This window comes from Salvelinus sp. IW2-2015, linkage group LG4q.1:29 (assembly GCF_002910315.2).
Source record: "Salvelinus sp. IW2-2015 linkage group LG4q.1:29, ASM291031v2, whole genome shotgun sequence".
Classification (NCBI taxonomy): domain Eukaryota; kingdom Metazoa; phylum Chordata; class Actinopteri; order Salmoniformes; family Salmonidae; genus Salvelinus; species Salvelinus sp. IW2-2015.
The window spans coordinates 77,658,136-77,671,493 of record NC_036842.1 but is presented as its reverse complement, the minus strand read 5'-3'; the positions used below and the strand labels follow the sequence as shown (position 1 = coordinate 77,671,493).

General features: G+C 41.9%; 1 protein-coding gene across 1 annotated transcript in view; it reads left to right on the top strand.

The window, feature by feature from the left end:
• The window catches only part of LOC111962581 (low-density lipoprotein receptor class A domain-containing protein 3), a 168,419-nt gene extending 157,734 nt beyond the window's left edge, over positions 1-10,685 (top strand). The window contains exons 5-6 of the mRNA XM_023985744.2: positions 6,510-6,906; positions 7,108-10,685. Coding sequence (XP_023841512.1) covers positions 6,510-6,906; positions 7,108-7,309 — 599 coding nt within the window. The 3' untranslated portion in view covers positions 7,310-10,685. The remainder of the gene's footprint in view (positions 1-6,509; positions 6,907-7,107) is intronic.
• The last annotated feature ends 2,673 nt before the right edge of the window (positions 10,686-13,358 follow it).

Genomic DNA, 13,358 nt, shown 5'->3' with positions numbered 1-13,358 from the left:
AATTGCAGGGGCAAAATATTACTAAAATATTTATAATCATGCAATCACAAGTGAAATATACCAAAACACAGCTTAGCTGTTGTTAATCCACCTATCGTAGTCGAGATTTTGAAAATATGGCTTTGCAGCGGAAGCAATCCAAGCTTTTGTGGATGTATCAATCAATGCTACAAACAGCTAGCCCCAAATTAGCATCGAGTCACGAAAGTCAGAAAAGCGATAAAATTATCGCTTACCTTTGATAGATCTTCAGATGTTTTGCACTCACGAGACTCCCAGTTACACAACAAATGTTATTTTTGTTCGATAAATATTACTTTTATAACAAAAAAAATGCCATTTGGGTTGCGCGTTATGTTCAGAAAACCAAAGCCTCGTTCCGTTCGACGAAAATTCCAAAAAGTATCCGTAATGTTCGTAGAAACATGTCAAATGTTTTTTTATAATCAATCCTCAGGTTGTTTTTAACAAACATAATCGATAATATTTCAACCGGACCGTAACCTATTCAATAAGAGAGAAAAAGAAAATGGAGAGCTACCCCTCTCGCGCGCAGGAACTAATCAGAGGACACCTGACTAGTTTTGAAGAATCTCACTCATTTTTCAAAATAAAAGCCTGAAACTATGTCTAAAGCCTGGTCACAGCCTGAGGAAGCCATTGGAAAATGAATCTGGTTAATACCCCTTTAAATGGAAGAAAGACGGGCCAGGAAACACAGATTRTTTTTAAAGAAAATCACTTTCGGTTTAGATTTTCTCAGGTTTTCGCCTGCAGAATCAGTTTTGTTATACTCACAGACAATATTTTGACAGTTTTGGAAACGTTGGAGTGTTCTCTATCCTAATCTGTAAATTATATGCATATTCTACGATCTGGACCTGAGAAATAGTCCGTTTACCTTGGGAACGTTATTTAAAAACAAAATAATAATCTGACCCCTAGCGTCAAGAGGTTTTTAAGGACCATATCACCTCCACCCTACCCCACACCCTAGACCCACTACAATTCGCATTGTAATTCGCATTTCCCGGCAGATCAAAGGACAATGCAATCGCCATTGCACTGCACACTGGCCTATCCCATCTGGACAAGAGAAATACCTATGTAAGAATGCTCTTTATCGACTACAGCTCAGCCTTCAACACCATAGTGTCCTCCAAGCTCATCACTAAGCTCAGGGCCCTGGGTGGGAACCCCGCCCTTTGCAACTGGATCCTTGACTTCCTGATGGGCCGACCCAAGTGGTGAACACCTCCYCCACGCTGATCCTCAACACGGGGGCCCCACAGTGGCAGCACGCTCAGCCCCCTTCTGTACTCTCTGTTCACCCATGACTGCGTGGCCATGCACGTCTCCAATTCAATCATCAAGTTTGCTGACGACACAACAGTGGTAGGCCTACAGGGAGTGGTGCCAGGAAAATAACCTCTCCCTCAACGACAACAAAATGAAAGAGCTGATTGTGGACTTCAGGAGACAGCAGAGAGAGTGCACCCCTATCCACATCGACGGGACCGCAGTAGAGAAGGTGAAAAGATTTAAGTTCCTGGACGTGCACATCACTGACAACCTGAACTGGTCCCTTCACACAGACAGCGTGGTGAAGAAGGAGCAACAGCACCTCTTCAACCTCAGGAGGCTGAAGACATTTGGCTTGGCCCCTAAGACCCTCACAGAATTCTACACATTCCCCAATTTAGAGCATCCTGTCGGGCTGTTCACCGCCTGGTACGACAATTACACTGTCCGCAACCACAAGGCTCTCCAGAGGGTGGTGCAGTCACCCCAACGCATCAGTCTGGGCAAACTGCCTGCCCTTCAGGACATKTACAGCTCCCGGTGTCACAGGAAGGCCAAGAAGATCATCAAGTACCTCAGCCACCCGATCGACATCCTGTTCACCACCCTACCAGCTACAAGGCAGAGACAGAACGGGTGCATCAAAACTGGGACTGAGAGACTGTTAAACAGTCACCACTAGAAAAAGAAAATGAGAGCCTCATTCTAGGAGCTCAGATGCAATAACTTTATAACCAATGTTTCAAACAGTCACCACTTGTCTTAGTCACTGTTCTAGCCGGCTACCACCCGGTACTCTATCCTGCTACCATATGTATGATACATAGTCATTGGACACTGTTCACTTTAATCATGTTACATACTGTTTTACTCAATTTATATGTATATTCTGTATTCTAGTCATTGAACACTGGTCACTTTAATAATGTTTACATACAAAACACACCATTTATATGTACTGTATATATACAGTATCTGCAGGGCCACTGAAAACCATAAACCCTTACAGAGCCAGATAAAGCTGACATATAGGATCCTGATATAGCAGATCAACGAGAGATCCACGTGAGAAAGCCTTTAAAACTCCTACAACAAGACACTTCCCCCTCTAAAGTCTACCCCTACAGTTGTAAATCAAATCCAAATCAAAGTTTATTGGTTGCGTATACAGATTTGCAGATGTTATCGCAGGTGCAGTGAAATGCTTGGCTCCAACAGTGCAGTAAAACCTATCAATAATAATACATAAAAAAATACACATATTCCAGAAAAATTAAGAAATAACAGAATGCGTGATATCAGAGACCGGAATATAAATATACACTGATCAAAAATATAAATGCAACATGTAAAGTGTTGGTCCCATGTTTCATTAGCTGAAATAAAAGATCCCAGAAATGTTCCAAATGCACAAATTTGTTTACATCCTGTTAGTGAGCATTTTTCCTTTGCSAAGATAATCCATCCACCTGACAGGTGTGGCATATCAAGAAGCTGATTAAACAGCATGATCCTTACACAGGTGCACCTTGTGTTGTGGACAATAAAAGGCCAAACTAAAACGTGCAGTTTTTGTTAGACAACGCAATGGCATAGATGTCAAGTTTTGAGGGAYCGCGCAATTGGCATGCTGACTGCAGGAATGTTTCCAGATAATTAATGTTAATTTCTCTACCATAAGCCGCCTCAAACGTTGTTTTAGAGAATTTGGCAGTACGTCCAACTGGCCTCACAACCGCAGACCACGTGTATGGTGTTGTGTGCGCGAGCAGTTTATTGATGTCATTGTTGTGAACAGAGTGCCCCATGGTGGTAGAGGGGTTATGGTATTGGGCAGTCATACAGACAACGAACACAATTGCATTTTATCGATGGCAATTTGAATGCAGAGAGATACCGTGACGAGATCCTTGGGCCCATTGTCATGCCATTCATCTGCCATCATCACCTCATGTTTKYGCATGATAATGCACGGCCCCATGTCGCAAGGATCTGTACACAATTCCTGGAAGCTGAAAATGTCCCAGTTCTTCCATGGTCTGCATACTCACCAGACATGTCACCCATTGAGCTTGCTTGGGATGCTCTGGATCAACGTGTAAGACATCGTGTTCCAGTTCCCACCAATATCCAGCAACTTCGCACAGCCATTGAAGAGGAGTGGGGCAACATTCCACAGGCCACTATTAATAGCCTGATCAACTCTATGCAAAAGAGATGTGTTGCACTGCATAAGGCAAATAATGGTCACACCAGATACTGAATGGTTTTCTGATCCACACCCCTACTTTTTTTTAAGGTACAGTATATGGAGTAGGTAGAATCTCAACCTGAGAAAACCCCCTTGCCTCTCAAAGCCAGGTAGAGTTCAAACAACTCTGGCAAAGCCTGACAGATTTGAAAGTGGATAGCAATCAGCACATTCTGTGTAGGCTACTAACGTTGCTTAATTTCATTTGCTGTACAGATGCAGACTATAGTAAAAGAGGTGCTCCTACTTCTACAGTTGTAATCAGGCTTTGAATTACATATCCAATCTTTTGAGTGCAATAGAAGCAATGTGCTGGGCCAATATGGATATTTTCTAAACGTAGAGGGGTGTTCTGAATTGTAATGGGATTGGCTATAGCACCCTTTACTTAATACCCATCCCGGATCCGGGATCCTCCTCATCAAAAAAGCTGACTAGCATAGCCTAGCCTAACGGGACAGGGATATCATATAATATAATTTTCATGAAATCACAAGTCCAATACAGCAAATGAAAGATAAACATCTTGTGAATCCAGCCATCATTTCCGATTTTTAAAATGTTTTACAGCGAAAACACTATGTATTTCTATTAGCTAACCACAATAGCCAAACACACAACCGCATATTTTCACCATGTTTCCACCGCATAGYTAGCTTTCACAAAACCGACAAAATAGAGATAAAATTAGTCACTAACCAAGAAACAACTTCATCAGATGACAGTCTTATAACATGTTATACAATACATTTGTTTTGTTCGAAAATGTGCATATTTGAGGTATAAATCATAGTTTTACATTGCAGCCACCATCAAAAATAGCACCAAAGCAGCCAGAATAATTACAGAGAGCAACGTGAAATACATAAATACTCATCATAAAACATTTATGAAAAATACATGGTGTACAGCAAATGAAAGATAAACATCTTGTGAATCCAGCCAATATTTCCAATTTTTTTAAGTGTTTTACAGCGAAAACACAATATATATTTCTATTAGCTCACTACAGTAGCCAAGCACACAACGCAATTTACTCCCCGCAAAAAATWGCTTGCACAAAACCGACAAAATAGAGATAAAATTAATCACTAACCTTGAACAWATTAWTCAGATGACAGTCTTATAACATGTTATACAATACAATTATGTTTTGTTCGAAAATGTGCATATTTAGAGCTACAAATCCTGATTATACATTGTGAATACGTAGCATCGATTCACCAGAATCTCTGGAGATATTTTGGACACTCACCTAATCTGACCAAAGAACTCATCATAAACTTTACATAAAAATACTTGTTGTATGGCAAATGAAAGATACACTGGTTCTTAATGCAACCGCTGTTAGATTTAAAAAAATAACTTTACCATAACATACAGCTTGCGTTATTGCGAGACAGCGCTCACCAAAACGGCGGAGAATAGGAATCAACATTTTACACAGAAATACGAAATAACATCATAAATGTTTTCTTACTTTTGCTGAGCTTCCATCAGAATGTTGTACAAGGAGTCCTTGGTCCAGAATAAATCGTTGTTTGGTTTTAGAATGTCAATTTCTTCTGTCGAATTCGCGCCACAATGCTAGCCAAGGTTGCTAACATTCCCATCCTCTCTTGGCSCAAAGAACGGAAAACTCCAAAAGTCTCAATAAACGTTGAATAAACTGATYAAACTCGGTTGATAAAACCTACTTTATGATGTTATTATCATATGTATCAAATAAAATCAGAGCCGGAGATATTCGCCGTGTAAACCGAACGCTTTTCAGAAGACAGTGTCGAGCTCCGCCGCGCGCCTTCTAAGACAAAGAAAATTCCGGATCTGTCACTCCAAAAGCTRMTGTTCGGCCTCAGATCAAGCTAGACACCCCATTCCACCTTCCACTGCCTGTTGACATCTAGTGGAAGGCGTATGAAGTGCATGCATATCGATAAATAAAAGCCAGTTGAATAGGCAGGCCCTGAAACAGAGCCTCGTTTTCAGATTTTTCACTTCCTGTATGGAAGTTTGCTGCAAAATGAGTTCTGTTTTACTCACAGATATAATTCAAACAGTTTTAGAAACTTGAGAGTGTTTTCTATCCAATAGTAATAATAATGTGCATATTGTGTGATCTAGAAAAGAGTACAAGGCCGTTTCATTTGGGCACGATTTTTTCCAAAGTGAAAACAGCGCCCCCCTATTGACAAGAAGTTTTAAGGACCCCAGTATTCCTACTCCTTAATGTCTTGTTCAGACTGTGACAGAAATGTATAAGCCTTACTGGGACTGGTCTTGATTCTCATCTAGCCAGTCAATGTGATTTCTTCTCTCTGCCTCAGAGCAGTAATCTGCAAACCAAAGCAGCATTACGCCACTCCAAATATGGGTGCKATACCAGTCAGTCCTAATATGGATACTGAACCTGTCAATCGTAATAAGTTTCCTCCCGGTAAGTCCTTATATGGATGCCTTACTGGGCTCCTATCTCACCCCCAGCAGCTGATTGAAATTCTCAGCCAGTACTATCAGAGGAAATGTTTAAGTGCCATTCCTTCCACTCCCCTGGAATAAAAAGGCACAGTGCTCCTTATTAGTGTGGCAACTCCCTCTGTTCCGTTTTTGACCACCAACTATTCACTTTTTCATCCTGAGCTGTGAGTTCCTAATTGTTACTCTTTCTGGTGTGTGTGCGGACAAGCAAGAGTGTGTGTGTGTTGCTCTCTCCTCTACAGCAGTAATCAGAGTTTCCCTGTAGTGTTGCTTTCTGTTTTCATCTCAGATACTGTAAGTTCCTGAACTCTGCAAAGTTTTTGCTTCTCCAATTTCCCCCTTAGAGCTAGATCTTGCTCTCCTCTCCACTGGGAACAACTGAAATTCCTCAACAATTATGAATGTGGCATTATAATATTAAACATGACAGTAGCATAAAACTTAACCATTCTTATTCTATTTTACCTCCTTCCTCCAGAAGRTCCAGGCCAGGACTTTGTAACCCTGGACTACCGCAACTACCCCAGCATCACCTATGCAGTAATCGGCAGCGCTGTCATCTTTGTCCTGGTGGTGGCGCTGTTGACCTTGGTTCTGCACCACCAGAGGAAGCGCAGCGTGCTGCTGCCCCGGGAGGTCCGGTCCTCCTACCACCACCACCACCACCATCAGCCCCTGCTGCTATCCCGCGTGGTCATCCTAGACCGGGGACAAATCCACCCAGCTGGCCCTGGCCTCTCCCCCACCTCCCGGTCTGCAGAAGCCCAGTTCAGTGCAGGTCCACAGGGGCTACAGATGCTGTCTAGGACCCTCTACCCTGCTGACATGTCCATGGACACGCCACCCTCCTACTCCCAGGCCGTGCTGGATGTCAGGTAGACATACAGTAAATGTACTGTCCTGGAGGGAGTAGCGTGAGGCTAATTGTTTTGCCAACTGTAGCTTTGCCTATTTAAATGTGTTTTTTGGATTGATCTGCCTCTAAAATTGATTTCAGAATACTTCGGAGCATCATTTGTTAATTTATGTGTGATCTTCTTCCTGTATCTATTTTTCCTTCTCCATCATGCCTCCAGCCGGCCTCCCTGGTTCGACCTTCCCCCGCCTCCCTACCTCCCAGACGGGGAGCTGCCGTCAGAAGGAGAGCTGCCCCAGTACGAAGTCCCCACAGAGCCCTCCACTCAGCCCAGCACACGTCTCTCTGAGCCCCCCACATCCAGAACTGTGGCCCCCAGCTTGTCCTGGCCTAGCTTCAGCTCCAGAGAAGAGTGGGACTAGCTGTAGTCCTCCTCTGATGACTGCATGTACATAGGACTACAATACCCAGCCTCAGGGCTGTGGAAGGCTGAAGAGAGAGGAGCTGTTCAATTTGGGAAGACCCAATGGATTGTCCTGCCTAATGTGAGAATGAGAGACAAGGCTCTAGTCTACCGATAACTACAACTGACTAAGGCACTTGGAATTATTGCTATTATATGCTGGCACCCTCTGCTGGAGATTTATCTACATATCCCCTGACTGGGTTGCTCACTTATTCAATCAATCAATCATCAGTCAATTGCATTTCATCTGTGGCTATATAGTGCTTTTTATAAATGAATTTCTCAGTGTGCTTAACAACTTCAAGGGTCTAAACTTCTGAAGACAAAATAAAAACTACCACAGCCTCCCAACACTATGCATCTCCTGTTGGACTGGTGAAGACCCTGGTTGGTGCGAGATCCCGTAGCTTGGTTGTGTTGACTAGATGGATGGTCAACCTTTATAGTACAGTCATGCATTAACAATGTAGTAGAACTCACAGTAACTAACATTGTTTGTGGTACTCATAAAGGGTCAAATGTCACATGGTGTTACAGTAGCAGATGTATATGCTGTGCAAACATAGTGAAAGAGATACAGGGTCAGATCTGTAATGTTACAATTTAGCACATTAGGACAACCAGCTAGCCACAGAAACATGTGGGTAGTGGACACATGGATATGGGGCACGTTTTCCTCCCATCCATATTGRATAATGCTGGTTCTCTTCAATCTTCAATGTTCTCATTGGCCATCTCTTTCATTTCATAGGGATAACTGTATTTCTCTGTCATAGAGCACTTATGATGGCTGGGTTTACAAGTAATTCATGTTTTGCCATGAACTCAAATGGAAGTATTATTTGAGGAAGATAACGTTTGGATAAAAAATACTCCTACTAAGGTCCCAAAGCAAGTTCGTTTTCAGGGTATCTGGACCTTTTCAAAGCACTCAAATATAAGTTTAACGGCTTTGTCTACTGTCCCACTCAGGGTCTAGTTTGACAGAAGTTTATTGAGGTCATGTTCTACTGCCCATGAGGACACTCCATATTGGTTTGTTTTGATATTATATCTGTCCAGACTCTTTGGCAGAGGAGAAGAATGTTCAGATTGAACTTCTCGTCTGACTAGTGTTATCATGTGTATTAATGTTACACTCTGCTGCCTGAGAGCACAAGGCAAACATTTTGGCAGGGAAGATAAAAATACATTTAAGGATTCATTTTCATTAGTGCATAAAGAGGAAGTGTAGAAATACATCAGTAGTAACTTTATTGGCAGGAAAACAAATGACGAGAACATCCCCACAGCTAGAATATCTAACCATAGAGAATACATCATAAAGTGCTTCTCCTATGACTGGAGCAAAGACCCTTCCACTTGGTACCTTGGAACACAAATGTGTAGATTGAAATAAGCATTTGGGATCCTCAAGTTAAAAACATCATTCAAGTCAGTAACTAATTACAGAAGCTGTTCAATTGGCTCTTATGTAGTCACTGAACAAAAAGATCAGCCATTTTCTCCTTGGTTCCATAATTATGTGTTACTGACTGCACCATGTACCACCTGCCTCCATGTTTTTCCTGACAAACTGAAATTGTTGATAGTCACATAAATGGTTGGTCATAGTATTGGTGTATTTCAATCAATGCGATATGTCAATCAGAAAATGTATTTTTTGCTCCATGAATTACATTCAGATACATTCATTATATACAGTTTTGACTCCATACATATTAACATGTTAACCCTTTGTAGTGCTTATTTAAACAGAATTGTATGAGATCAATGTCCTTACTGGGTTGTTGAGGCAAATCAAATTAAATCACATTTTATTTGTCACATGCGCCTTACCATGAAATGTTTACTGACAAGCCCTTAACCAACAATGCAGTTTTAAGAAAAATAAGAGTTAAGGAAATATTTACTAAAATAAACATGTGTAAATAAAGTTAGACAAGCATTTTTGTATGGAGCTCTAGAAGTGACTGATTTACCTTGGTTCAAATGTCTCTCTTACTGTATTTCTTTGATTCATACTCAATCACTTACTGATAGGATTCCTACTGACTCATAGGATCCCAAATGCTCTAACTGCCATTCCTATTATGCAGATTATTTTCTGAATTTGCACCATAGCTATCTGACCGATTCAATTGACACCCAATAATGTTCACCCAATAATGTTTGTTTGGATAAAGAAGAAAATGACACTTTTTTTTTTTATAAGTGTCCCAATTCATGTATGTTTATAAATGTGTWAGTTGCATGACAGATGTCTCGGCTGTACATATGATGTGAGAGAGAAGACTGTCATTGTCTCTCTGTCTCTGTCTGTCCACCCGCCCGCCCAGTAACTAGTATTATTCATTGACTGACTGGTGAAACGCCTATCTGAAGGATCTGTGCATATGTATTGTGGTTGTCGTGTCATTTAATTTCAGAACTTGTCAAGGGTTTCATGTGACCATGTATGAGAGAGAGAGAGATTTATTTAAAAGCAGCATATTTAGACTTTAAACTAATAGAATGTTTAACTATGAAACGTGTTACTTTGGATGGTACCCCTGTCTTTTGTCCATATCCCCAGCAGTCATCAGGCTGGTGGCATTATTAAACAACCTGGAAACCAAAGATTTTCACTCATCATCCCCATAAAACCCAGAAGATAAGCCTTACTCTCCAAAGTCATATCCAAAAACAGTTTTGTGCCTCGRTTTGTTTCAGACCTAGACCTAGCTGTACCTAGCTGACTAGAGAATGAAGAGTAGTATTACTCTTATACAAAGGGGGAAATCCTGCTCATCACTAGATAACTGGAGAATGATACTCAGTCTCAGGATGAATCTGCTCACAGCTGGGTTTTATTCATGAGGAACCATCAGAAGCAAACAGGCTGAAACGGGGATGACTACCTGAAATTGTCCAATAAAGTGTTTATTTTCCGTTGCAAAACGTTTTGCACTAATGAATAAAGCCCTGGTCTGTTGCGTTTCAGTTACAACACACTGTTACACTTTTCACGTCACTATATCCGTTTGGTTTGTGACAGTGATTACTGACTTGTTGTTCCATCCTGTTGGAGACTTGTTTCGTGTTTGTATCATTTATGACACCACCTTTTTGTTTCTAATGAAATATATTCTGTACATTGAAAGTAATATAAAGTGTTTCTGATTCAAAGATGTGTCAAGGGTTTTTCTCTCATAAAATGTAGTATTTGTTTCCCATCATAGTCTATGTAAAGTGTAATTGTTGTTTTATTTCACARGGTTGTGCCTGGGATTCAGTTCACTTATCCTACCACCAGATGTCCCTCTTTCCATACAATTGGCCTGGGTTTGAGATGACCAACTTGTCTGAAGTCTACACCTCTACAGTGTATGTCTGTTGTGTGGGCAGGTTTGTGCTAACTCTCCCTATAGGCTCTCATTAAACTGGAGACTAACATGAGATGAATGCTTAGTTCATACAACTCTTATTAAAAACATGATTTTCCTCTGTTTTATATTTCGYCACTGAAATTGCAAAAATTATAATGTAGGAGCTAACATTTCAGTTTTGGTCAGATGGGAGACGTCACCAGGCGGTAATTAGTTAGACCAATAAGAAGTTACAAACCTCTCTGCCAATAAAATATAGTTTTCAGTGTTCCCCTCTCCATTTACATCACTCCCAGACAGTCCTTGAGAAATTGRTCTTTGCAAACAAGCTATTTGTTTKTTTCTGACCATTTTAACTGAAAACAATCACATAAAAAAATATATGATTGTTACATACGCCTCTTGGAAGGAAAGCAACACCCTGTTACATCTCAACTCACCTTGGAGTGAAAAAGTCTGTGATCATAGGTGCGGGGAAGGACAYAGGCAGAGAAAAATACCGTTTACAGGGAATTTATTATTCCTTAACACGGTAAAGTTGGGAAAACGGGCTGGACGGAACCAAAGCAAATAAGTAAAAATTAAAGAGTCCCCTCTCCTACCTTATCTTCCTTCCCACTTCTTACCTAACATTTAGTACCACCTGGCACGCTAACCAAAATATAGGGGGTGGTCCACCCAGGTCTTACCTAGTGTACATAGGCAGATTAAATACAACAAGTTATGTATGCCCGCAGGCCTCTTGACTAAACACTCCCAAGGTGAGTTCCCCTTCCCCCCCGGGAACAAATTAAAGAATAATTTACGTGGACAATTTCAAATCTCTGAAGGAGTGGCTAACCAACACAGGACATAAGAAGAAGCTTTCKTCTCTGTTGGAGGAACACTGGCTTTTATCAAGCTGGAGAAGGAGTTGGTAATTGACGAGACAGCTGTTTCCCCTGACGTGAAGGAGGACCAGAGCTCCAATCAGCGATGGGGCCYACCAATCAGCTGCTTAACATGCTGACCAGACCGGACACGTCGCGTACGTGAGCGTCGCAAAATAAATTTAGAAATCCATGTTATTCAATTATTGCACCCACACTGCTTGCGCGCGCCAACGAGCGTCTGCGACACCAAGGGCTAAAATAGATGCGGTTCCTATTTCTGACGCAGATCGCGCTCCAAGTCCTGCCTCTCCCGTCTCCTCATTGGTTTATAGAAGCAGGTACCCACGTGCCATCTCCTCATTGGTTATACCCACGTGGGTGATAGAAAGACGAACTGTTTTGCCGGTAGTCGTGGTAATACAATGAAAGTTTAGATGCGATCACCATATAATTTAAACGATAAAAAAGCCTGGAAGGAGGAGAGATGACTAGAAACGATTCGGTTGGCCGTTTTATGTGTGTATTAATTGTGGGAGTAGAGATCCTTGTGCATTTTAGGTAAAATAACAACTCAATGTTTATATCCCAGGACAAATTAGCTAGCAACAGCAAGCTAGCTAAATAGGACAAATTAACGTTAGCTAGCAAGTGCAAGCTAATTAGCTAAATTACCATACATGTTTAATGCTTTTCGACCTGTCCCCAAATTAATGTAATTGGTTCAGAGTTTGTTTTGATATTTTAACCTGCGTGTCGTGATCGCGTTTGGTGTGGGGGGGCAAAATAAATGTATGCACGATAGCGCACGATGGCGCACGCGCGCAGCCGGTTTGGGCAAGGTGTTAGGATTCCAGGAAGCCATTTCCTGAAACACACACACATACAAACCCACAACAACACAGAAACTGGGGAATGTAACGATGATCAAATGTATTTTTTCAGTGTTAGTATGTCTATGCTTTGATCYATATCAGGGCACAAGAGGAAAAGCATGAAATATTTGTTAAGGGTTTGAATTTGAAGAAAACATTGATGAAATGGTAAAGTCATAGAGAAAMGGTATATTGCCTTTGGGCCGGTCASCCATTCCTCCTTATTAAGGTATTGTTTGAACACCCAGGCCCCCCACCTTGCCTTCCTTACCCCTCTTTCCCCATCACATTATGACACAACAGATAGCATCATAACATCTTTGAATCAGGCTGTCCCTAGTCTTCTATTTCCCCCACTCCCTGGCTCCCCTTCTCTACCTTCTATTCCCTTTCTSTCCCCCTCTCCCCTTTGTCCTTGTGTCTAACTCTTTGTCCCCCTCTCCCTTCTTTCACCCTCTGCCTCTCTCTCCCCTCTACCCAAACACTGATGGCGGGGTACCCTGTTTGCGTAGCCCCAACCCAGCCACACAAGCCTTAATTAAAGGACTTCTCTGTCTCTGACACTCTCTCTCGCTCTCTGTCCTGTGTCTCCATCTCGGCTAGGACCTTGTAATCTGTAGATCAGGGTTAGGCAGACCAGGCCTAGCAGACAGCTGGTGTGGAGGAGAGCGGCCATCCAATAGCTACCCAGGGAAATGAGAGGCGGCGTGGCAACACACAGAGACACAGATGAAGTGTTGATTCAGTGTGGCCCGTGATCTGGAGTTGATGACCTTCATTGAGTCCCCAAGGAAATGAAAGCAAGCCCATAACTCAGATTTAATGGCCCGGGGTATGATGGCGGCGCTGGGGTTGGTTGGGTGTCGATGGAGGTGGTGTGCTGGGGTGGGGGT